At 39.2% G+C, this 27,051-nt stretch overlaps 1 protein-coding gene across 2 annotated transcripts in view; it reads right to left on the bottom strand.

Moving 5' to 3' along the window:
• Positions 1-7,452: 7,452 nt before the first annotated feature.
• Positions 7,453-27,051, bottom strand: part of LOC124554917 (cullin-2) — a 188,252-nt gene continuing 168,653 nt past the window's right edge. For both annotated transcript variants that reach the window (XM_047128607.1, XM_047128606.1), the window contains exons 14-15: positions 24,683-24,898; positions 7,453-7,936 (exon numbers count right to left, since the gene is read on the bottom strand). In XM_047128607.1, coding sequence (XP_046984563.1) covers positions 7,805-7,936; positions 24,683-24,898 — 348 coding nt within the window. In that variant the 3' untranslated portion in view covers positions 7,453-7,804. The remainder of the gene's footprint in view (positions 7,937-24,682; positions 24,899-27,051) is intronic.

Here is a 27,051-nt window from a genome sequence, read left to right as displayed (position 1 = left end):
ATGGGTCGTTGGCCCTAGGGTGCTTGTGGAGTCAATGCAGATTAAGAAAGATTCATGCAATTGAGTACAGATGTACTGTAAAGCAGACATGATGGCCATCAATCCCACTGTAAAGACACTGCATCCACTAGACAGGAATGTTATTTGCTGCTCCCGATACAAATAAAGGTGCAGCATGTCTAACCTTCAACTCTTGAGGCATCTGTATAAGTGAATTGGGGGTACTCATTGAATACCAAAAGAAACAACGGGCAGAAATCTGATGAGTCTATTCACATCCTCTGGGACAAAAGAAAGAGTAAGGTGAATTTGTGGGTAAGGCATGCACCTTTGTTGCTCACAACTGTAACATAGTAAGGGGATTTTGAGGATGTAAGCACAAGTTGGAATGGATAAACTGTAACTGGATTGATACTGAAATTCCATACTGAGGCTGCTTTCTCTGGTAGTTGTACCTCCATATCAGGATATAAAATATGTTGAATCCATTGTTCTTGGTGGCTACAAAAGTGTGGAGTGTAGGTGAGGACTAATTGGTAGCAGCTGATACACAATTAGGAAATCCCTGTCTCTAGCAGGAGGCATTCTACAGCGTTTATCCAGAAGGCACCAGTCAGAATCCTCATCTAAAAATAGTGGATCAGGTCTAGGAGTCACAGTTACAAGGGTGCCCCCAATCCATAGGCCAGGCTCTTGTAATATAAACATGATAAAATAAGAGTTTTGTAGGATTGTAAAATGGTGGAACTGTCTGCACCCCGATGGTATTCCTGAACAGCATACTACATTACATTTCAACTGGCAGATTCACTTAATCTTCCATATAAGGAGTAACGAAGATAGCTTGTTGTCAGATACAAGTCCCAAGACGTGATATGTATTGAGCACATAAAGCAGCTGATTATGTAGTTAAAGTTCTGCGAGTGGATGAATGGTTATACATCACAAAAATGCATTATGTGCATTTTGGTAGTGGTAGATTGGAAGCCATGTGTATGTGCCCAATATTGTGCTTCCCTTATAGCACCTGGAAGTTGGTACTCAGCAACACTCAGCTTGGAAGAACTACAGTTGATGGAGAAATTATCAACATATAAAGATGGTGAGTCCACTGACACCTATTAAGAAGAAGGTCCCAATTAGGACACAGCCTTGTGGGACTTTGTTTTCCTGCATGTAGGAAGCAACATGTGAAATATTGACTTCAACCCTGAGGGTGGCTGAGAGCAAGGTTGTTTTTTTTTTTTTGTGAAGATAGGGAGGGAATCTCAAAAACCCCTGTCATGTGATGGGACCATGTGGTGTTATAAGCTTTACACAGGTCAAAGAAGACTGTGATGAGATGCTGGTGATCGGTAAAAGACATTCTGATAGCAGATACCAGGCAGAGTAGATGGTTGGCCAGCCCTCTCGATATCTGGAACTTGAAAGAGTTTTTAATTAAAACTGGAGTCTGACAGGATGATGGACTGTTCCCCGTTCTCTTCAACTGCATGTCAGTGGTGGTCATCTGAAAATGGGAAAAGGAAGAAGCCAGGAAAAAGTGCTACTAAAGAAAATTTACGTAAAAGGATCAAAGAATGATGTTAGAATCAATTTCTTGGCTTCGTCAATGACCTGGCAATCCTGTAAAGAAACATGGAGACAGCTGGAGAACTGATAAATTTGGTGAAGGAACAAGCAGAAAATGCTGGCCTCCAAATTTCTTTCGAGGAAACAAAGGACATACCCAGTGGACAGTTTCAGATACCTTGGTGATATAGTGCACAAGAAAACTAGTGAAAAAGAAGCCCACAGCAGGTGAGAGAAGATGGTTGCTGCTTATCGTAGGAGACATGCATATACAAGAAAAAAGCAATTTCAAGAAAAGCTAAACCCAGGCCCTATAACACAGAGTTCAAAACCAAATTTCTGTATGCAAAAGACTCCGAAAGACAGGAAAGACGGGACAGAGAGATGAGTACCAGGTCCTTCGGAAAATAATGGGTCCTAGGATAATAGACAGAGAGTATAGACTTCAAGGAAAAGAAGAGCTACACAGGGATAATGAACAGCTGTAAAGGACATTGGTGACACCTTGGTCTACGCTATCTGCTTCTTGTGGGATCTTCCCTAGCTTTAAACCTGGGATAATCGTACTTTGCTCCCACTGTTAGAGAGAGAGAGAGAGAGAGAGAGAGAGAGAGAGAGAGAGAGAGAGAGAGAGAGAGAGAGAGAGAGGAGGGCTCTCCCTTAAGCCAGATTCAGTTAAAAGTAGCAATGATGTGATGCTTATATTTTACACGTAGATAGTTTAACATATGATTAAGCATTTGATTAGATAGTTTAACATATGATTAAGCATTTGATGGGGCCTGGAGCTGCATTTAGACACAATGTCTGTGCACTGAGGGGTTCCAATTCAGGAAAATGGGTGTTATAGGGTTCCAAATTGTGTGTGAGGAAAGGAAAGGTGACACGTTTCCACTTGCCTTTTGAGGAGATGTAAAGTGGGAGGTTAAATGCTACCTGCCGATGCTCGTGCGATGACAATAGGGTTGGATTTCACACTATCCTAACATATGTCTGTGGTATCACTCAGTTTCTGTTGACCACAAATATAACGTAATTTGGTGGATACCAGTCTCTCTCAGCATTCCTACTTTTTGTAAAGTAGTGGGTTCTGTCTCAGAGACATTTAATGACGACATGAGCATCTTTAAATGGATGGCAATTATGTTGTTGAAGACTTCCAAGCAACAGAATTTAGCATGTTATTATTAATGGAGAGAAATCTTCAGATGTAAGAGTGATATTGCATGTACCACAAACGAGTGTATTAGAATCATTACTTTTTACAATACATTGAATGACCTAGTGGGTAATGTCAGACATTCCATGAGGCTGTCAGTGGATGAATCCATTATATGTACCGAAGACTGACACTAGGCCAAGAAACTGGCTGTTGACCTTCAACATAAACAACTGTATCACATTGTGCATAAATAGACAGAAAGACCCATTACTGCATGATTACATGATTGCAGAACAATCACTGGAAGCTGTCACACCCATTAAATATATGGCAATATGCATGCCGAGTGATTTAAAGTGGAGTGACCTCATAAATCTAATCACAGGTAAGACACGCATCAAAGTGAGCATCACTGTAACAATCCTCAGGAACTAGCTTACAAGATCCTTGTTTGACTGATACTTTAATATTGTTTATCAGTATTATACATGTACCAACAGGGTTGATACAGGAAAGACAGATGATCCAAAGGAGAGCAGCGCATTTTGTCACAGGTTTATTTATTAAATGTAAAACCACTATGGAGATGCTCATCCAAGCCCAGTGACAGATACTACAAGAGAGGAATTTTTGCATCATGGTGCAATTTACTGTTAAAATTGCTAGTGTTTCTTCCGACAAGACGTCAACCAATATAGTGCTTATTTCCATGTATATTGCGTGAAAAGATCCTGAAGGTAAAATAAAATATATTTGAACTCACGCAGACATACCAATAATTGCTCTGCCTGCACACCATTCAGGACTGGAACCCTGCACAAAGAGGTTTGCAGAGTATAGATGTAGATGAAGTGCCCTTCCGTGGTGATTTGTGAATCTACAATGGGACTGGTCTGCGATTTTTTTTGGGGAGGGGGGGAGGGGGGGGATCTAGGAGAAAGTGGCATTGCTAGTTCTGATGAGTGTAATATGTTTGGTGGTTGTGCACCTGACAGTCTCTTCCCTTGGGAAAGCATGGCAAGCATTATGGAAATGCTAAAAGTGTGCCAGCCAGCATTCCAATGTAGGGGATTTGGTCTGGAAGGGATAAAAGGAGAAAGTAGGGATCACTATTGCAGAGATCATCATGTACCTTCCACTGAATAAAAGGGTAAAAACTGGGGCTACAAACCTCAGATTTATGGCTCAAAAGGATCCATGTGCTGTACTAAAATGCATGAGGGAGCCATTATTCAGCATACAAAGGTCAATATATAAAAAAATACCTGCTCCAATATATTAGTCATCTTGGAACTGCCTAATAAAAGTCGGCATTGCTGTTGCTCAGTGAAAGAACGGGTTGCGGTAGCTAGGAGATCAAATCAACGGTCTCATGATATGTCACCTTCCCCCCTTCTGTTAGGAGTTAGACGTTGCAAAGGCTGAATTTTATGTCTGTCTGTACGCAAACCACCACTCCTTACATCATGATGTTAAAGTGGTGTTTAGTAACCAGAGGTAGTCTTAATGACCAACACAAACAAACTGCCAAGAGGTCCTTTCAGGATCAATTTGGTACTTACAACACAGTGTGAAAGGGATGGAATTGCTAACCATGATTTGGTTCGGGTTAGGATCACCTGTTGGTTGCCCCTTATTGGATGATATCTATAGAAGGGAAATGGGGCAGGGGCACAGTAATCAGGCCTGATGGATCCAGCTTCACCTTTGGTTTATTCTTTTCCTTTTTCTTCTTATCTTTCAGGGATTTGGATTTCATAATAGTAATACATAAACACAACACTGGTTCAAATGAGGGCTGTTCTGTGGTATGATTTTAGTATACAGATGCAGGGGTCGAGGTCACAAGTTCAGATATAAAGGTAAGGGGAATAGTAGGAGCAGTCCTCCCCTTCCTTACATGAACGGATGAACTAAGGTGGCTACTATGGTCCAGTAATGAGGAGAGAGAAGGAATGTCAATACTTGTAGGTGTTGGAAGGGTTACTTTTTGGGAGTAGCTTATCCTCATGTAGATGGGATAAAGATGATCATACTTATTCCTTGTTTTCTGACCTGTTGACTGATCAAAGATCTGGAATGCTTGGGATTTTATGTTCCCTTCTTGTGATGTGGCAGGTTGGTAATGGAGGGAGGAGTGATCTTCCCCACAATTGATGCAATGAAGCTGCTGTACACGACGCATCCTCGAGCAGCAGTTGTCCACAATCTTTAAAGATAGGTTCATCTGTACAATTAGATGACATATAGCCAAATTTCATACAGCTGAAGCATCTCATATGGAGGGAGAGTTGGGCGCAGAGCTTACATAGGGTTTGGTTACACGTGACACCAATAAACTATAATTTGGGGGTGGGGGGTGGGGGGGGTGGAGAGTGGGGGATGCAGTTTCAATCAGTATAGATACGTTCTGCACTTTTTTTTATTGAAGTGACCTCACGCTTAACTTGTCCAGGAACTTATGTACATATATCTCTCCTTGTCTAACAGGTTAGTTTTCGCTTCAGTTCATAGCTTATGAGGGAAACCTACAGAGGTTATTTCGACTAGTCTGCCATGGTGCCACTCACTCTGATCAGTGGCTCTCCCTATGGACACTATTCTTTCAAAGCAATCTCCGCTGTCAAGTGTCCCAAATAGAATAGTCACCGACCCCTACACATTCATAGGTAGGGATCAAGCTCAAGCACCAACAGTGCATTTTGCTTCCCTAAATAGTCAGAAAGCTTCCAACATATGGGTACCTAACCTCCCCCCACCCCATCTCCTATATGGACTGGCTACCATGCTGGTTATTGGGCAACTTCCTCGCATGACTCCCACTACTGAAAAATTCTGAAAATAGTGTGGAGATCAAATCAAGTAAGGGGGCATTTGTAAATGAACAGAATCGAATTTAGGACATAACTAAAAGACAAAGCACAGTAACCAAAAGGAAAAACTGGAGGTATGGCCATGTCAACATCAAGTAGTGCACTCAGAGGTTAAAAACGAGGGAAAGAAAGTCAAGGAAAAGTACTGCATGGTTCGGTGCCCTGTGATCACTATGCACGTACACATGAAAGAGTTGTAAGCCCCCTTTGGGAGAGATTTGGAGGGGGGGGGGGGGGGGTTGTTCAGGGAAGGAACACTAAGTCAAACAAGACCAAGACAAGAGTGAGGAACAAAATCAGCCCTGTCCTTTTCAACAGAACAGTCCCAATATTTGCCTTAATTGGTTTAGGGAAACCACAGTCCAGATGGCTCATGGAGATTTGCACACAGATCTTTTCATTCAAGAGTCCAGAGTTTTAATCTCTATACCACCTCACTTATTGGCTGGTTAGAGACACAGATGTTTAGCAATGCAGTTATGGAATGCTGGGACAGGTTGAGTGGTGTTCAGACACCGTACAACCACACTGGGAACATCAAAAGTTGTACGAGAAGAGGAATGGTATAAATGTGAGGGGCAAACAAAAATCTATAAAGGAGGGCAGTTGGAAGATAACAGTAATCTGTGTGCAAAATGAAGTACAAAAGGTAAGAATGCTAATCTTGAAGTCTTTGAATAAATGAAAAACAAAAACTGGAAGTAATGTAGCAACATTAACCAGAAATGAGGTATTCATCAGCTACTAAACTTATGGTCTTCAGAAGCTGTAGTGGTGGATATCTAGTGTGTTTACTTTGTCGTAGCAACATAGCCATAGAGGAAGTGTGTTTCAAATCATAAAGTCAGGAAATTTTTAATATAAAAATTTAGAACTATGAAGAATATTTATTATATTTTACATTAAGACATACATTCTTTAGTACACATCAACACAACATATCAACACTGTACGAAATATTTTAAATATTTTCTTCTGCTACACCAACAACATCCCACAATACAGTTACAGAATTCCTGGAGGGAAAATGGGGTGAACAACTGCAACTTGCATTTCCCATTCACTCTACAAAAGCAGGTAAAATATTTTTGACATCATACATTTTGCACAGTACCAGCATAGTTACAAACTAGGAAAATGGTAAATACATGCTGATTAAAAGCACCAAAATGAAGTTTAAAGTCTAATGATAGACATGTATTCTGAAAATATATTGGTAGAAGTGCAAGACAGAATGTGTAGCACTAGCAGTCTCTGCACACAGAACAGATCGCCTAATACTATGATGTCAACAAAACAGACAGAAAAGTTTCTGATCTGCCCATTCTTTCAATTTATTTTGCTCTTAAATTCCTTTGGCCAATGTTGCAAAGAATATCTTTAAGTGGAACATTGCTTCTTTTTCATACATAGTGATTTCTTTCAATTATCTAGACACAATTTGAAATAGCTGCAGAGGTCATTCTCTAAGAAGATATCTCTCATTAGATGATGATGTCTCTTACTACATGAGAGACTTCAGAACTTCCATCAGCAATGGCAGTAACAATAACAACTACATCACTCTCCTCCTAGAAAAACTTATTCAGAGGAATGACCTTACATATACACCCATTTCCCCTCCTCACTCACATCCAGACAACACACCATCCCCCTCCCTTCCAGGTTTCTCTCAACCCACACAAATATGTGTGAACCCCAGTCTCCCCCCCCCCCCCCCCTCACACACACACACACACACACACACACACACACACACACACACACACACACACACACAGAGAGAGAGAGAGAGAGAGAGAGAGAGAGAGAGAGAGAGAGAGAGAGAGAGAGAGAGAGAGAGAGAGAGAGAGAGGGGGGGGGGGGGGGGGGGGGGGGAATTACTCCCAAACAACAGTCTTAATTTAATCCTGTACAGCAACTACATACTTCACAACAGTTATCAAAAGCCACAAAGCATGATTGCATCCACACTGTAAGCAACATCAAAACACTGCTGGAATACCAGTGGCTCAACAAGTTCATTGCAAACACAATCAGAATTGCAAAAGAAACACGATTACAATGAAAATTATGTTTACACTTTCAATCACTCTCTCAAGTTTAGTAAATAACTGTAGTGGTAGTAATCATTCGTATATTCAAAATCAAGGAAAATGCTTTTGCATCCTTAAGAGTCATCTTGAGAGCCACATTTTTACGCCACATAGCTGTACTCATCTGGTGAATGTGGAGTACGTTCAATATACTGCTTGTCAATTAAGGCTTCTATACATTTTTTGATAAGATTTATTGTTGGTGCAAACGAAGCTTTTGACTGCCTCAATACCTAGAGAAATAAGGAAAACAAATTACAATAAGGAGTAAACATTGCTCTAACAGCTAGATAGAGATGTGTGTGTGTGTGTGCGTGTGTGTGTGTGTGTGTGTGTGTGTGTGTGTGTGTGGACACACACACACACACACACACACACACACACACACACACACACACAGAGGCGGAGAGAGAGAGAGAGAGAGAGAGAGAGAGAGAGAGCACAACCAGACACTGTTCTGAGAATGAAAATTCTTTTACTCAAGACAGAATACCTGCCATGTTATTCCTTTGCTAAAGATTAAAACTGAGTTTTGGACCAGGCATTTGCCTTTTAATGGTGGTGCTCTTCCTCCCATAAATGCTTTAAACTACTAATGACTCATCTACACAGCTTCAAAATTCCACAGAGGTCATCCTGCAATGCTACAAGACTAGCACAGAACACAGAACTGATGCAGTGGACAGTCTAACTTGGTTGTAATGGAGATGAGATTTTTTAAATCTTGGTAGAATACACATGTGACAGTTAAGGCTGTGGGCCAAGGCAGGGCTCAAACACAGGTGTCTCCATTTATGGACAATATTCTTTCAAGTGAGCCTGAGCTGCAATTTTTAACTGACCCTGAAAGTACAGTGTGTTCACTTTATAGTTCAAAATCACCTTGGGGAGGGGGAGGCAGAAAATCAGAGCATATTTAGCTAGTAATGGTTTTACCACAGCATTAAAAATCATTGAAAATTAGTTATTTGAAAGCTTATGACAGATGTCAAACATATTAACATGTGAACTGTGGCAGAAATGTCCTCTGCAGAATGCATGCAAACATCACATTAATACCTTATCCATAGTGTACTTGTGAAAAACTGTGACCACGGAATTGAATCAAATAAAATAAACTATACTGTGTTCATCATAAGAATAAATCTAATGTAAACATTACATCATGAATTCTTCCATGTTTACTGAAATCTCATTGGATTTCATTACACATGGGGTGGAAGCCAAGCTGCCTCATGTACAGTCAAGTAGAATAAAAGGTATAAATTTTATGCTGTGTATTATGCACACATTGACTCAGCAATAATATGGGACAACTGCTTTACCAGGGCATTTAATTTCAACAGCACAGGCCAGCCCGCTGGTCCAAGTAACCTGCAGTGATGTGAGCAGTTGCAGTTAATGCATAAAGTGAGATGAGCAGAGAGACAATGTAGTTTTGACTATCATTTAATTCTTAAAAAAAGAATGAAATCATATTTGGCAAAACTCTAGCAATACAACACACTTCTTAGGTAACCACACATAAAACATAATGTGCTCTCGTTCTTAGCCAACATAGTATTGTAATTAAACATAAGAGTGATGAAAATTCCCAACTTAAACCCAAGAAATACATTTTAGTACTGGAACTGTCATCTGCAATGTTGATAATGAGTCCATCAACAACAGGATCCACGAAGCCATCCACACGCCACATGTTCTCCTCCACTTTTATGACACCGTGCATTAATTCCAGTATGACTGGCAGCTTAAATATCTTGCTATTTCTTGTGACATATCCCTTAACTTGTCTCCAAATCAGTTCTGTTGGGTTCATATTGCAGTGGTACAGTGTCAAATGTAAAAATGTAGCATTTGTATATAGTGTGCTCAATACTGTGAAAATTGTTTCCCGTGTTTCTATGAAGCTTAACACTTTGACTCGTGTGAGACCACAGCCAAAATAAAGAGTATCCAATTTTTCATTTTTGTTCTAAAAATTTAATTTGTTATATTTTCTTAATGTAAACAACCTTTATTACAAACCTTTTATAAAATATCCATAATTGGGAATTCGTATTTGGAATGAAAACTGGAATTTTGCATGCAGTATGTAATTATAAACAAGGAGACAGGCACTTTTCATAAAAAAAATGATGATCAGACCTGTGTTAATTAGCACATTTGATGAATTTTATACTTAAAAGATGTAGGTATTTAAAAAAAAACACCAAAGTGAGATTTGAGCTAATGACCCATTATTAGATTTGAACCAATGATCCACTGAATTACCAGATTACGATTCTACAACATTACTGACCCAGTTATGCATGCCTTTGATGAAGAAGCCTTAATTTCAATAAATAAAGTCCTCAGAATACTTCAAAGCCGATTTTTTATGTATACTTGTGAAAGACACTGAGAGCAATCTGTTTCTTGCCACTTTTTTGTGACATTCAACACATGCATTTCACTATGGAGCAGGAAGCAGCGTCAGCCATTTTCGCACTACATACTAACAGCGAGGCAATCGGAGCCCAACAGTACAGAGACTGTGAATGTACACAATTTTTGAAATAAAAACTATGTAGCTACAGTAGGATTAAGAAAAACATTGATGGCTGTTAATACATTAAAATATCTTAAAGTTTCGCTTACAGTAACATAGTAATAAGATATGAATAGATAAGTGGAGCCTCCTTCCAAGTGAGTAACACCACCAGTGTACGAGTGATATGGCTACTGACAAATTACCATGTTTGTACTTTTTATTCTTATGGTGAACAAAGTATATAACTAATGAGTGCTTGCGATTTATTTTGAGGGCTAATAGCACAAAACCTGCTTTGACCTCTGTATTTATTTTCAGTTATAGCATATTTAATGCAAAAACATTGCTAAATTTATGCTGCTATTCCACTTTTACCTCTTTGTGTATGACAAATATTATAAATAGAGAGGTGCTATTACTCCTACAATGCCTATCCGGAATATGGAGCTCAGTGAGGTGTCCTATAGAAACCCTGTGAAATGTCATTTTTCCATTTAATCTTTTAAAGACTCTGAAAAGATACATGACCAACTGTATTTTTCTCAATTTCATAATATGATTTTTAATTGGTCACACAAGAATACAGATATTAACAAGTTGTTTTTACAAGAGCAGTGCCAAAGTGCATGCGAAATGCTGATATTCCACACAAAAGCCAGGCATTTGGTATTTCATACACTTCATATCTTATGTCCACCTTTTCTACTGGCAAGGATACAACTGTAATTATCTAACAGTAAACTGAAAGTAACCATACTTGCATGCTTCACTGAGTTCCTGATTACAAGCAAGCAGTAAAGGTGTCATTACACTTCTAAATTTGTATCATCATTTTTGTCATTAACTCTGGTGACATACCACAATTCCATGCACTCCCATCACAGATGGGATACACACAAATATGTAAATGTGAAACAATACAGTAAAACTTCATTTATACGTCTTTCACTTATTCGTTTTTCGCACTTAGACTTTTTTTTTGTGTCCTGGCGAAACATCCAAAGTGTTCACAAGTTATGATGCAGTCTTTCAGAGTGGGTTGCCGTGAAATGGATTGGTAAGACCGATATTAGACTATAAAAAAATTTTATAGTGTAATAGAAACTTTGTCAAAGCTAGGCAGTGGTCAAATTTTCTTTCATCGCATATAACACTTGTAGATTAAAACTAAAGAAACTGCAAAAATGTGGGAATTTAAGGAGATGGGACCAGGATAAACTGACTAAACCAGAGGTTGTACAGAGTTTCACGGAGAGCATAAGGGAACAATTGACAAGAATGGGGGAAAGAAATACAGTAGAAGAAGAATGAGTAGCTTTGAGGGATGAAATAGTGAAGGCAGCAGAGGATCAAGTAGGTAAAAAGACGAGGGCTAGTAGAAATCCTTGGGTAACAGAAGAAATATTGAATTTAATTGATGAAAGGAGAAAATATAAAAATGCAGTAAATGAAGCAGGCAAAAAGGAATACAAACGTCTCAAAAATGAGATCAACAGGAAGTGCAAAATGGCTAAGTAGGGATGGCTAGAGGACAAATGTAAGGATGTAGAGGCTTATCTCACTAGGTGGTGGTGGTGGTTAGTGTTTAACGTCCCGTCGACAACGAGGTCATTAGAGACGGAGCGCAAGCTCGGGTTAGGGAAGGATGGGGAAGGAAATCGGCCGTGCCCTTTCAAAGGAACCATCCCGGCATTTGCCTGAAACGATTTAGAGAAATCACGGAAAACCTAAATCAGGATGGCTGGAGACGGGATTGAACCGTCATCCTCCCGAATGCGAGTCCAGTGTGCTAACCACTGCGCCACCTCGCTCGGTATATCTCACTAGGGGTAAGATAGATACTGCCTACAGGAAAATTAAAGAGACCTTCGGAGAAAAGAGAGCCACTTGTATGAATATCAAGAGCTCAGATGGAAACCCAGTTCTAAGCAAAGAAGGGAAAGCAGAAAGGTGGAAGGAGTATATAGAGGGTCTATACAAGGGCGATGTTCTTGAGGACAATATTATGGAAATGGAAGAGGATGTAGATGAAGATGAAGATGAAATGGGAGATATGATACTGCGTGAAGAGTTTGACAGAGCACTGAAAGACCTGAGTCGAAACAAGGCCCCGGGAGTAGACAACATTCCATTAGAACTACTAACAGCCTTGGGAGAGCCAGTCCTGACAAAACTCTACCATCTGGTGAGAAAGATGTATGAGACAGGCAAAATACCTTCAGACTTCAAGAAGAATATAATAATTCCAATCCCAAAGAAAGCAGGTGTTGACAGATGTGAAAATTACCGAACTATCAGTTTAATAAGTCACAGATGCAAAATACTAACACGAATTCTTTACAGAGAAATGGAAAAACTAGTAGAAGTCGACCTCGGGAAGATCAGTTTGGATTCCGTAGAAATATTGGAACATGTGACGCAATACTGACCCTACAACTTATCTTAGATTAAGGAAAGGCAAACTTACGTTCGTAGCATTTGTAGGCTTAGAGAAAGCTTTTGACAATGTTGACTGGAATACTCTCTTTCAAATTCTGAAGGTGGCAGGGGTAAAATACAGGGAGCGAAAAGCTATTTACAATTTGTACAGAAACCAGATGGCAGTTATAAGAGTCGAGGGACATGAAAGGGAAGCTGTGGTTGGGAAGGGAGTAAGACAGGGTTGTAGTCGCTCCCCGATGTTATTCAATCTGTACACTGAGCAAGCAGTGAAGGAAACAAAAGAAAAATTCGGAGTAGGTATTAAAATACATCGAGAAGAAATAAAAACTTTAAGGTTCGCCAATGACATTGTAATTCTGTCAGAGACAGCAAAGGACTTGGAAGAGCAGTTGAATGGAATGGGTAGTGTCTTGAAAGGAGGATATAAGATGAACATCAACAAAGGCAAAACAAGGATAATGGAATGTAGTCGAATTAAGTCAGGTGATGCTGAAGGAATTAGATTAGGAAATGGGACACTTAAAGTAGTAAAGGAGTTCTGTAATTTGGGGAGCAAAATAACTGATGATTGTCGAAGTAGAGAGGATAGAAAATGTAGACTGGCAATGGCAAGGAAAGCGTTTCTGAAGAAGAGAAATTTGTTAACATCGAGTATAGATTTAAGTGTCAGGAAGTCGTTTCTGAAAGTATTTGTATGGAGTGTAGCCATGTATGGAAGTGAAACATGGACGATAAATAGTTTGGACAAGAAGGGAATAGAAGCTTTTGAAATGTGGTGCTACAGAAGAATGCTGATGATTAGATGGGTAGATCACATAACTAATGAGGAAGTATTGAATAGGATTGGGGAGAAGAGAAGTTTGTGGCACAACTTGACTAGAAGAAGGGATCGGTTGGTAGGACATGTTCTGAGGCATCAAGGGATCACCAGTTTAGTATTGGAGGGCAGCGTGGAGGGTAAAAAACATAGAGGGAGACCATGAGATGAATATACTAAGCAGATTCAGAAGGATGTAGGTTGCAGTAGGTACTGGGAGATGAAGAAGCTTGCACAGGATAGAGTAGCATGGAGAGCTGCATCAAACCAGTCTCAGGACTGAAGACCACCACCACCACAACAACAACAACAACATAACACCTTGACTCAAGCCTAGATTACACAACACTAGGTTGCAGGCAACTGCGCCACCGGGCACTGCGCATGCGTGCCGCGCAACTCGTTGGCGAAACTAAACACTTTCGGCGTGTTCGAATATGGCGATACTAGTTGCATGAGTTTTTAGGCTATGTGTGTTTGTAGACTGTAGACAAATTGAAATATGAAGTGGGGAACTGAGAATAATGTTCGCTTTTTGGATATCTATGCTCCGATAGGTGTCTGTGAGATTTTAGTGATGCTGATTACCAAAATATGCAACATATTGCTGTACCAAAATATGCTGCCGCCGAGGCCGTCATGTGCGATCATAACATAGATGGTTTGACAATATCTTAGCTGCATTGCAAAATTTATTGACTTAGGAGCACATATACAACTGAATTAAGAAAAATACAAGCAAGTGTACTTCTAGCTGTGGCAATGCTCTCGTCTACAAGACTAACATCCCACCATTCAAGTTGGCCAGCTCTATGTTAAGGAATATTGTTGACAGGAGGGAAGGCTATACAAATTCAACAAGCTGCATTCTTTATTCAATATTCATCTATTTGAAACGTCGCTGCAGTGCTCTCCATTCACGTATGTTAGAATTTTGAAATATTGCCACTGTATGGATCTATCTTCTTAATGCGGCCTGCTTCGAATAATTATTGTTGCTAATGTTAATAATTATTGCCGTTAATGTTAATAATTATTGGTGTTAATGAAATAGCGTCATCTCCAACTAGAAACGTATCTTCTAGCATGCCGAGTGTTCTCGATTGTACTGCACGTAATATATGTAATTTCAGTTCTGGCGACAGTACTTCATGGATCACAGTACCTTTATTCCTTATTGCATAATTAACTCTATTTAGAACAAATGTGAACAGTTCTGGTGACATTCTAAGATAATTAAAAGAACTTCTTGGATCTTCCATTATAAATTATTTCAGCAGTGATGCTGAGCAACCGAGCTGACGTCTTTTCTTCATCCAGTTACGAGTCGAAACACGTTTCTTATTTTTTTTTCTTAAGCACCGATTCCACGCAACAAGCTTTAACTCCATCACAACTCTTGCGACGTGCAGCTGCCAAAACTCTTATTTCAGACACGACTCAGGGATCGACAAAACTGAAGTGTATATTGGTGTCGCCGTGTCTACAGTCACACATGAAAGCACTAGCGAGCAACTCATTCCACGCAACGAGTGGCGCAACCCAATGTCGTCGTGTAAGCTACGCTTTATATTTGATCAAAGGAAGCGTTCATCTTACGGTTACTGTATGGAGAAGTCAACCGCTTGGAGCGCTAGCATCGCTGCAGATGTCTGACACACAATGTTTATCAATATGACTCTCAAATTTACATGGTGCATCTTATATATAATGAAATTGATAGAAATATTCGAGGCAGATGAAGCACTGTATAGCTTATGACATCCAGAATACAAAAACAGAATAAAAAGTGAGAGTTATAAAAAAAATTGCGGATGCTATTAGCAGTGAAGTACAGCCAGGGTATACCACCGAAAATATAAAGGAGAAAATCTACAAGTTCTGTGGAAATAAAATATGTTCATGACTGCAGTACGTACTAAATTTATTTGCCTTCACATATTCCTCCTTCAGTGCATTATAAATAGCTTCAAATGTTTCTGGTATTATTTTCGTCAATGTGCACTGCAGTATTAGCACAATCTAACACAACAGTCACGACACTTCGCCTCGATTTTGTTGCGAACCGCGCCAGCAGCGCTCCACGCGGCCAGTAACTTAAAATTGTGAGTTCAGCGCGATCGTGAAAGCGAATAGTGGTTGTTCCTTTTGATTTCTACAATGGTTTTTACAAGCGGGAACGTTTGTAGCACAATAAATTGCAGCAACAACAGGAGGAAGACACCACAGCTGTCTTTTCTTTAGGTTCCCTAAGGATCCTGAGAGGTATATACCATCATGTTACTAAACTGTATCGTCAGGATTCACTTGCAAACTACATGTGTATTAAAGATTAGTTTCGTTTTAGGAGCAGATAATGGCTCGTTAATAGCAGATGAGAAGACCTTATAAAAAATAGACCTAGTTTACCCGTATAATAATATCAGGTTTTGTTCGCTACATTTCAAACAAAACCAGTTCATGAGCGCTGATAATAATAAACTCATGTGGAATGCAGTACCCACACTGTCTGACATCCAAAATAAGCCACCTCAACTGACGATGAAGAGAAAACTGCCACAAAGATTCGACAATCCATCTAAAGCTGTAAAACAGTCCTACGACACAGAAGCAGCCAGTTCAGCTCTCCATGTATCAGTGCCAGATTCGTGCGAATTGTCAACACAGCACTGCTTCGACGATGAAGTGGTTAGATTAAGTGCATTTATTCGTGTCTTACAAAAGCGTAATGTTTGGTATGTATTTCATTCACCTCTGTCGTTAGTCAATTTTCCTTGCTTCCTTCGTGTGATGTCATTATTGTTAGCACCTTCTTCACTGACAGATTGTTTGAAAATCATTCAAATATTTGGTTTTGGGTAAAATGTAATGTAATCAGCTCATTATAATGTTTTCAACATATTTCACCCACTATTTGGCAGTTACTTGTCCCACTTATAATAATATAAAGATAAGGTCGTACTTGTGGCAATAGGCGACAATGTCAAACACAATAGGCCTACCGAACGATAAATGGGCTGTATATCGCTTTTGCATGTAGAGGTATATGTCTGTGCTTCTTACGTATGAATCTGTGTGTTTATATTCTTTTGATATCAACGAGGTAAGCTGCAATTTTATCCAATGTCACAAGTGTTTCTTCACGAATGTGTTGTAGCTTGCCACTCGATTCGTAGTTTTTGTCCATTCTTGCGCTTATTTAAGAATCATTTTTAGAAACATATATGCCTTCTGATACTACACAAACCCTTGGAGGCAAGAAAATAAATCAAATATTTTGTAAATTACATAGGAAATGGATGCAAAACAAACATGCTTACGACGCGTCTGATGTTCACCTTACTCGCCGCTTGGAGCGCTAGTGTCGCTCCATCTGTCAAACGCGGTAACAACTTTTACAGCAGTGGGTGTCGCGACTGTTATGTTAGACTGTGGTATTAGAGTGCTGTGCCGGTACTGTAAACTTGAGTAGCTAGAACTTGCAGTATTACGGCAAGTCTGTCTGTTGTGGACGCAGCATTTCTGAGGAGAGTGTTCAGCTTCATAATGTGAGGAGCCACTTTCTTGAGCACATATTGAAATGTACTCACGTCCATTCCCAGAGAGATTTTCATGCGACTTTACGTCCTCGACTTGCAGCTCCCGTAGCAAATTTTGTTGTATATCTTTCGCATGTCGCCCGTGAAGTCCATGGCTTCACCCAAGTATGTTTTCTTTTCTTCTGCTCCTCTTGCAAATGCAATGACAATGCGATTGCTGTGCACGCAAATGCAGACCAGGTATAATTATACTTACGGCACCGGTGGCGTAATGTGTTGATGTTGGCAATAACCATTCAGTGCTGGAGGTTTGACAGATTCATGTATGTACCCTTGTCCAGTCAGTAGACTAGTTATGCTCGTAAAATGAACATTTCATAACAAAACATATGCATTATATGAAGATGGAGTTGCTAACATCAGCACACTATACCGCCGATGCCGTAAGTAAAATTGAACTGCAGAGAATAGTATTAAGTCGTCATCGGCCATTATGAAGGAACTTTGACGAAATATTTGATGACATGTAATACCCCCTTTTGCGCCATGTCAAAGATCATTGTCAAAGAAAATCTGATAGTATAATATCTGCGTAAGTCCATCTATTAACATGCGTCTGTGGTTGCCAAGTAGAAAATCACTTTGTTGCAAGCATCCAAATCCAACTAACACTTAATTTTTAATGTGACAGACTTGAGGCTGTTTTATAGATTGACAGATGCGCAACAATAGTATAAATTGCAATAACAGAGTCGTCACAAAAACCAGACGTTACAGTATAACGTGTGAAGCTTACTTTACGGCAGTGGTGATAGCCATAGGGCACAATTGGACAAGAATTGTCGCATGTCACTCGGGAATCCCTAAACACATGCCACCTCATACTGTATAGGCTACAGTACCGTATTACTGTATTTCTAATTATTTTGAGAACTGGTGACATGAGTGGAAGAAAAAAGAAAAGCATTACTATTGCTGAAAAGCATTACTATTGCTGAAAAGCTACGAATTTTGAGAGTTGTGAAGGAAAACAGTAATCGAAAGCGAGTGGATATTGCCAAGGAATTAGGAATTTCTGCATCTACTTTAAATTCTATAGTAGCAAAGGCAAAGGAAAATGAATATAGCCCATGTGTGTTCGGAATTTCCACTACTAAGCGGACACGCATTAAGGGTGGGAAACACGAAAAATTGGATGATTGATTGTTGCAGTGATTCAGGCAACATAGAGCATAAGGCATTCCTATTAGCAGCCCAATGCTTTGTGAAAAAGCAAATGAATTTGCAATTCAACTCGGTGTGGAAAATTTCAGTGCTTCACATGGTTGGCTGCACAAATTTAAGGTAAGACACGGCATCAGCTGTCAGAATGTATGTGGCGAAAGCAAAAGTGTTGATCCTGAGACAGTCCAACATTGGAAGGAAACCCGTTTGAAAGAACTGACATCCCAATATGCTCCTAAAAACAATTTTCGATGCAGATGAGATGCACTTGTTTTACAATGCAATGCCTGACCGCACAATGGCACTCAAAGGCCAAGAAATTGTACTAAACGCATTCACTGAAAATTATTTCTAGTAGTTAGTTCATGAGCCCACGCGAATAGTAAACGGTTGTGAAAACACGCTTGACCTCTTAGCAAGAAATAATCCTGAGTTAAAAACGAGCATCAAAACCGATACAGGGTTTAGTGAACACAGGGTTGTCGTAGCAAGACTGCAAATCCCCCAAAAATAAGCGAAAAATATACCTGTTCAAAAAAGCAGATAAAAATTCACTTGACGCCTTCCTGAGAGACAATCTCCACTCATTCCAAATAAATAATATAAGTGTAGACCAGAGTGGCTTGAATTCAAAGAAATAGTATCGGCAGCAATTGAGAGATTTATACCAGATAAATTAACAACCGACGGAGCTGATCGTCTTTGGTACACAAAACAGGTTAGATCACTGTTGCAGAAACAACGAAACACACATGCCAAATTTAAACCAACACAAAATCTCCAAGATTGGCGATCTTTTACATAAGCTCGAAATTTAGCTCTGACTTCAATGCGAGATGCTTATAACAGTTTCCACAACGAAACTTTGTCTCGAAACCTAGCAGAAAATCCAAAGAGATTCTGGTCATATGTGAAGTATGTTAGCGACAAGAAACAATCAATGCCTTCTCTGCGCGATAGCAATGGAGATACTATCAAAGACAGTGCTTCCAAAGCAAAGTTACTAAACACAGCCTTCCGAAATGACTTCAGAAAAGACGACGAAGTAAATATTCCAGAATTCGAATCGAGAACAGCAGCCAACATGAGTAACATAGAAGTAAATATCCTCGGAGCAGTGAAGCAACGTAAATCATTTAAAAAAAGTCCATACTGTATACCAATTAGGTTCCTTTCGGAGTATGCTGATGAATTAGCTCCATACTTAACAATCATACTCGACGAAAGATCCGTACCCAAAGACTGTAAAGTTGCACAGGTCACACCAATGTTCAAGAAAGGTAGTAGGAGTAATCCACTAAATTACAGCCCCATATCGTTAATGTTGATATTCAGCAGAATTTTGGAACATATATTGTGTTCAAACATTATTAATTACCACGAAGAAAACTGTCTATTGTCACATTTCCCACAAAATACACTAGTAACAAGAAATCATGGATTACTACACGACCAAAGTTTTTGAAAGCTGGCTTCGAAGTGTCGATGCGAAAATGGGTGCAGCAGGCCAGAAGATTTTATTGCTCGTAGACAGGTGTGCAGCACATCTTCCCCTTACTTTCTATTTGGGAAATGTGACCATGCAATTCTTTCTAGCGAATTGCACGAGAGAGCTCCAGCCACTTGGCCTTGGCGTAATACATAATTTCAAGTTGTTGCATTATCGCAAAATGCTTGTGCAGCATGCCATCAGGTGCGTAAATATTGAAAAAATGGAAGAAATGAAAATAAACATTTTATGGGTAAGATTTTTCCTTGCTGTTTATTTCATGTTGTGCTACCGGAGCCAAAGAACACTTCGAAAAATTATTAATGAAATTGTTTCTTCTGATAGGCAGTGCACTACATTGCAGCTTCATGGCATAGAGTTTCAGATGATACCATTCGGAACTGTTTCCGAAAAGCCGGATTTGGAAATTAAGTCCACAATCATGGTGGAAATGATCGTACTGACGATCCTACACCTAATGATGATGAATGGAATCAACTTGAAGAGCAGGCATCATTTGAGGATTACGTGAACGTTGATGAAAACCTCGTCGCTACAGAACCCATGACTATCACTGAGATAGTTCAATGTGCATTCGCGGGACCTGGACAAGGAAGAAACTGATGATGAGAATGATACAGAAGAGCCTCAGCATTCCTCCATAACATTTAACGATGCAGTAAATGCGTTAGAAATAATTGAACAATTTGTGACGCGCCAAAATGTTTCTGACGAAATAATGACAGTTATCCCGTTTTGAGGTGTCAAATAAAACAAAATAAAATATTACAGACCTTTTTTTATGAACTGACCTTTTCTTCTGTGTAGAGGTTTACATTTGTCTTTATATCTTTGTAAAGTATGGTACCTAGTATGCCTATATAACATTTTGCAGAATACAAAATTGTTAAGGCTTTCGTGGCCACTTGATGACAAACTGCCTATTGGCATCAGCGACATTGGAGGCCGTGGCAGAGCATGCACTGAATGAGACCGACCACGCAATAAAATTCGCAGACACGGAAGTTCTGGCTGTAGAGAAGCACTATCACACGCGCTTGTTCAGAGAAGCTGTAGAAATCCAAAAACACGCGAACAGTTTCAACAAGAAAGAGGAAAGCCTTAAGGTAAACGGATCCTGGCTGCCCGTACTGCAGCGAACGACCATCGCAGGTAGCAAGAGGAGAACCGCACCGGAAATGACTGTGGAGAAGCCCTCGGACGTTGGCGCGCCAGGTACATATAGTCTGCGGCTGCGAGCTCGCCTCCAGTTCACCACCGGCAATGGAGGGTGAAGCTTTGACAATGCCAGCCACTCGTGCTGGCGAAACGTCAGAAAAATCATTAGATGAACGTCGGCCGAAGAACCCGAGACAGAAGCCAATAGGCAGTTTGTCATTTTGCAGAATGTAACATTTTATTTACTGGATTTTTCATTTGTGTTTACCAATCAATTTGATAGTATGGTGCCATATTTCATGTATACGTTTTTCACGCTTATACTTTTCTTCCTGTAGTCCATTGAAAAAATGTATGAACGAAGTTTTACTGTATTTCTGCATTAAAGGCATGTCTTCATTACTGAAGATAAACCAAGAGGTCTTGAAACCTCTGTGGTGTTTACCTGCTATATCAATAAATAGTACAACAGTGGTGGGTTGCTGTTTATTTCAGCCATTTTAAATGTCAAAGTTTCTTGCAACACTTATATTATCTGAATAATAATGTCGTGTCGTCTTCCACAAATTTCATGAGAACAGTTCATGCATTCATGGATACTCCTATTTTATCCCTCAGTTTCACTTGACTTACTTTGTGTTTTATTGCCCAACCATGGTCATCACCTAATTGGTGTTCCACATGCTAACTACTTCTCTCCCTAACAACACTTGCTTGCAATAAACACAGAAATAACTGACAATGTCTCCTCTCTGGTCCCCCATTCCTTTCTACTTCATAGCTCACACATATTTTGGTGGTTATCTGTGCTTTCTAACATTAGAAGGACCGTACCAGTTGATCTGACCGGTCAGTGTTATTTCACATTTAATAAATAGTGTACATTTTAATTTATGGGCCTTATTTTTTGTGACTTTTAATGTACCTTGGTGGTTTATAATTTCTGTAAATGACAAATGTATATTACCAAAAACTGAAGAAATTGTAAACATTTTTACCTTAGAGGACTGCAGCCCGTTATTCTGACCGGTGAAATTTTTTTTATGTATATTGTCTGTAAAGGCACAACAGTGGATTTTTTCATCCCCTTAGCTTATTTTATTGCATTGTCATGATCTCATTCCCTTGCTCGCGCTCTCTCTCTCTCTCTCTCTCTCTCTCTCTCTCTCTACATTTTACTTTATTTAGTGGAAGAGTGGACATACTTTAATTGCTGTTCTCTGTCAATACACTGTTGTGCTGGGCAGAAGTTTAGCGCTCCTCCTCATTATTATGGTGAGCCACTGTTTTTGTGTGGATGAAGAATTACTGAATTATGTGAATATGTGAACAGTTTACGAGAAGAAAATTCAGAAGGAGAAGATATTTTTGAATGTTGGGTGATAAAACAATATAAAGGTGGCACGGAATATTAATCCAACAAAACCGAACAAGGCAAATCATCAGAGTCGGAATATGAATATTCTGTATAACAACACACGAATAACCCAGTATAGAACAGTGTGGACTCAAATTGCACCAGGGCATGCACGTGGAAGATTAGGGTGCCACAACATGTTGTTAGAAATTCCTGGGCCACATGTAATGCTACAAAACTTATAGTCACAGGCAGTTACTTGAGGGCATGGCGAGTGTTGACAGACAACAGTAGTCTACAGAATATAAAAAAAACTTTACAGAAATTAGAGTCTGAGAACTTCTCCAGGATGATACATGGGTACTTGATATTGCGCAATTAGAAGCTGCCTTAGCTATAATGTATGCACGTGGAGCGTATGGAGGAAAGAATTTCCTCCTGAAACTTCTGTGGTGTCAAGTGTGGGGGCTGACATTTTTTTCTCACACTGTGAGACGAAATAAGTTCATAGAAGTCATGTGATTTTTTAAGATTTGATGACAAGCAGATTCGTGCCAAAAGACGCCAGACCGATGACTTCAGCACCTACCCCAGTCTTGAATTAATTTGTAGGTAACTGGATTCAGTACTATAAACCAGGTGCATTTATAACCGTAGCTCTATCGATGCGAAGCTCTGTGCTGCTATATATAACACATAAGTAATAAACCAAACAAATTTGGTCTGTAGTTCTGGGTTCCAGCCGATGCCAGTAGTAAATATGTGGCAAATTGATTTCCTTACTTGGGTAAAAAAAAGTGAAAGATTCAGTAGCATACCTGTTGCTGAGTGTGTTGTTGCATGTCTCATGCAACATTACACTTCAAAAGGAAGAAATGTAACACGTGACAGTTTCTTCATAGCCGAAAATACTGCAGAGCAGCTGAAGTGGGAGGGATCTTTATATGATACTATTTTATACAAACCTGGTGATGCAACAATTACTTCCTATTAGGGGAAGACCAAGAAAAATGTTCTTCTATTGAGCACAATGCACCAGTCAGTTGCAGTGGATGAACAACCACAGAAGAAACTCCCTGAAACTACAATTCCACTAAATTTGGAGTTGATATTCTGGACGAGATATCTCATCTGTACATTGTCAAGTTTGGCTGCCACAGATGGTCTATGCACAGGTTTTTCAATGTCCTCGACTGTGCTGGAATCAATGCCTGGATCCTTTACAGAAAGACAACATTAGAAGAAGTTGGCTGGTGAATGTTTCTTTTCAAATTAGCATACGTACAATCAAGGAAATGACCTGTGCATACATTCACCGTGACCACTGAAATATGTAAGGTACCGGTACGGAAGACCTGCCATATAGGAGGATGCAAAAGTTCGAACAAAACTAAAAATCTGTGTGTGCAGTGCAAGAAATTCGTATGTGGTCCATGTGCTGGACGTGGTCAGTACATGTGGACAACCTTTTATTGACAAAGATAGTGGCTTTGTTTGAAAAGATGTCATACAAAGATGAAAATGTTATTTTTTTGTTATTGCTACAGCAATTTGTGTCAATTTTTCTTTACTTTTCGTACTACATGTATGTTGATGACATGTTTGGGGCTTTGACTGAGTATGAGACATGCAGATGAAGTATGTTACTGTAAAACTGTATGCTTATTCACATTTGTAAGTTTAGTTAAAAATGATTTTGTATTTCTTACTTCAATCATTTTTATCAAATAAATACACTTTCTACTAGAAATTTTTAAGCATAACACATTTGTACAATAGGGTAATGCACTACTGACCCATAAAGACACCGCACTGAAGCAACTTAAAAAGTAAAACTGAAAATAAAGAGGAAAAACTTCACCGGTCAAAATGACCGGTAGCGGTCCTTATAGGTAGTTCGCTAATGCCGGTCCTCCTAGTGCTAATCAAGCTACTTTGGGGAAATAAATTACCTCCTATGTGTATACCATATCAACACATGTCTGTCTCACAAATTATGATGACTACTACATTTTATGTAACACAGAATGTTGACAACAGACCAATATTTTGACATCTGCAATATGCATACAGCAAGTATTTTGTGGCTTTTCACAAAATCAAATTTATAAACACTATGCATGCTAACTCTTCCTACAATGTATCACTGCCAAATGAGCCTTAATCACACCAGTATCACTTTTATTCCAGTTGACCTCTCCTGCCTTTTACATAACTTTTTCCCCCTCATGCTTCATTGTGCTAATCAACTATTTGCCTTCTGTTCTCCCTTTAGCATTCTTGCCTTTGCACCTCTTGATCTCTTCCTCCTCATATGCCAAGAATGCACTAGGCTGACAAATTTATAGGAAAACAGAATTGAAATACTGGAGAAATGATCATTTATTTTATAGACATACCTCCTGAATCAGACAATTGTGCTTAAGTACTTTCCGGCTTTTCATAATCCTCACAATTGCTGCCTGTAAGTAAAGTTTTCTGTCCTCATCCACAGCAGATATGGTTTGTTCTATTTCTTGTGGGGATTCTTTATGGGCGATAGTAGTAATTCTGAATTTTGTCCTTTTGTTTGTGTACTCTTTATTAAGACGCAACACAGTATCAGGTCCTAGAGCCTACAAAAGAGAAACAAAAACATTTTTACAAAGAAGTATTTACAGTACCTATAACAACTTGAAGATTATAATAATAAAGTTACAATGTAACAGAACTGTTAAAAACTCTAAAGGCTGATCGTGTTTACTTACTAACACAAATTTGAAATGAGTGCAGAAAAGATTCTAGAATGTTCATTCTTTATGTATCCACAGCTTCCAAGACTCCCCAGTATGACTTGTCCACTATAAAAATGTACAACATATTCTTCCTGTTTACTAAGAACCTTTTCTTTAACATCAGTATCTCTCTCTCTCTCTCTCTCTCTCTCTCTCTCTCTCTCTCCCCCTCCCCAATTCTCACACACACACACACACACACACACACACACACACACACACACTTCTGAACTGGCCACTTTCAGTCATGAGAGTGAATTTGAGTGGAATGTGTGGAATCTATTTAAAAGTTACTTAACTTTTTTTCTTTGATTAGGGTTTATAGCCTCATGGCATCAAAGCAATTGGAGATGGAGTATTATCTCAGCTTGAAAAGAATGAACCAAAGAGCTGTTTATGGGCTCTTTGAAGAAACAAAACCCAAGTTTTAGGTTTTATCACACCGTGCCTGACTGCTGTCTTTTAAAATGTTACACGGAACTTCTTTTTTTGCTTTTTTATTCATATTACTTTATGTAAAAACTATTACTAGCTCCAATCTCTTGTTTATTTTCAGTATAACACCTGATGGCAGGCATGTAAGAGCCCAAAACTGGTCGTGTTTTAACTACTGAAAAACAAAAATAAAAAGAACCTGAAGCGGTATCTTTAACCTCTACTATAATGCTCAATTGCAGATGTTCCTCCAGCAGGATGGTTTGTGTTATTTATGGAATTCGCTGTAGGGAAACCATGGCTAATATAAGTAAAAATACCAGTGATATGAAGCAATCAATGTATGTCAACCTGAAAATACTTTAATTACTGAGCCTTACTTGTGTTGAATAAAAGTGAAACAGTACACCTCTCACTAACACCAATCAGCAAAACAAGTGAGCATTGTATGTATCATTACACATACAGGTAAGTGAATATACATGTTATCTAATTATCTAATGGAAGTTCATCCCCAGAGAGAGAGAGAGAGAGAGAGAGAGAGAGAGAGAGAGAGAGAGAGAGAGAGAGAGACTGGATCATAACTAAAGGTACAAATTGAAGCAGTTGAAAGTAGACAATATGAGAAGCAAAACTACTCAGTAAATGTGAGCTGATAAATTAACAGTTAGTAAAATAATTAAAAACACATTGTTTCTGTCCACTGCTAAACTTCACTGTCCATAAATGTCGACCTGGCCACAAAAATGGTAATGGTTATGTCAGTAGAATTATAGTTGCTTTTAATGAACACAGATAGTCGATGATGTTTCCACTGAGCAATTTCAGAGTGTGTGGCACATGCACAATGGAAAAAAGCCACACTTTTGCTGTTACAATGAAATGAAATCTAACTGGTAGAGGTCGAGGCAGACCTGCACAACAGTCTTCAGGATTAACTAATCTGAATCTTTAAAGTGTTGTGTACAGCACTCCTGCCAACACAGTTGAAAAACTGGAACAAAGAACTGTAAATCCAACTCAACAATTTGGAAACGATCACAAGGTGTTTCGAAGAATTCATAACTGAATGCAGAGATCAGCACAGTACTACAGTCAGATACAAGAACAAAATTTTTAACACCTGCTATTACAGGGTATGAGTGTACAGTAATTTTAACGTAGGACAGTATTTACTGTTCAGTAAAAATAACTGCATTTCTACTGAAGTACACAATAATTTTTCCAAACTATTATTATCAATCAATAGCAGCCAGTAACAACAATTTCACAATTTATATTTTGACTAAAGTTCAGTCTTGATCACATCATGTATGTTTTAATGATATAGGTAACCGGTTTCGGTTCTTTCTACAAAACCACCATCAGACCCATGGCTCCCTTAGGATGGTAGGCTCTCCTCGCTGCTACACAGTCAACTGTTGACTGTGTAGCAGCGAAGAGAGCTCCGCCTACCATCCTAAGGGAGCCATGGGTCTGATGATGGTTTTGTAGAAAGAACCGAAACCGGTTACCTATATCATTAAAACATACATGATGTGATCAAGACTGAACTTTAG

Source organism: Schistocerca americana, chromosome X (assembly GCF_021461395.2).
Source record: "Schistocerca americana isolate TAMUIC-IGC-003095 chromosome X, iqSchAmer2.1, whole genome shotgun sequence".
Taxonomy (NCBI): Eukaryota; Metazoa; Arthropoda; class Insecta; order Orthoptera; family Acrididae; genus Schistocerca; species Schistocerca americana.
Note: the sequence above shows the minus strand (reverse complement) of the source record. Positions and strands in the feature narration are given on the sequence as shown.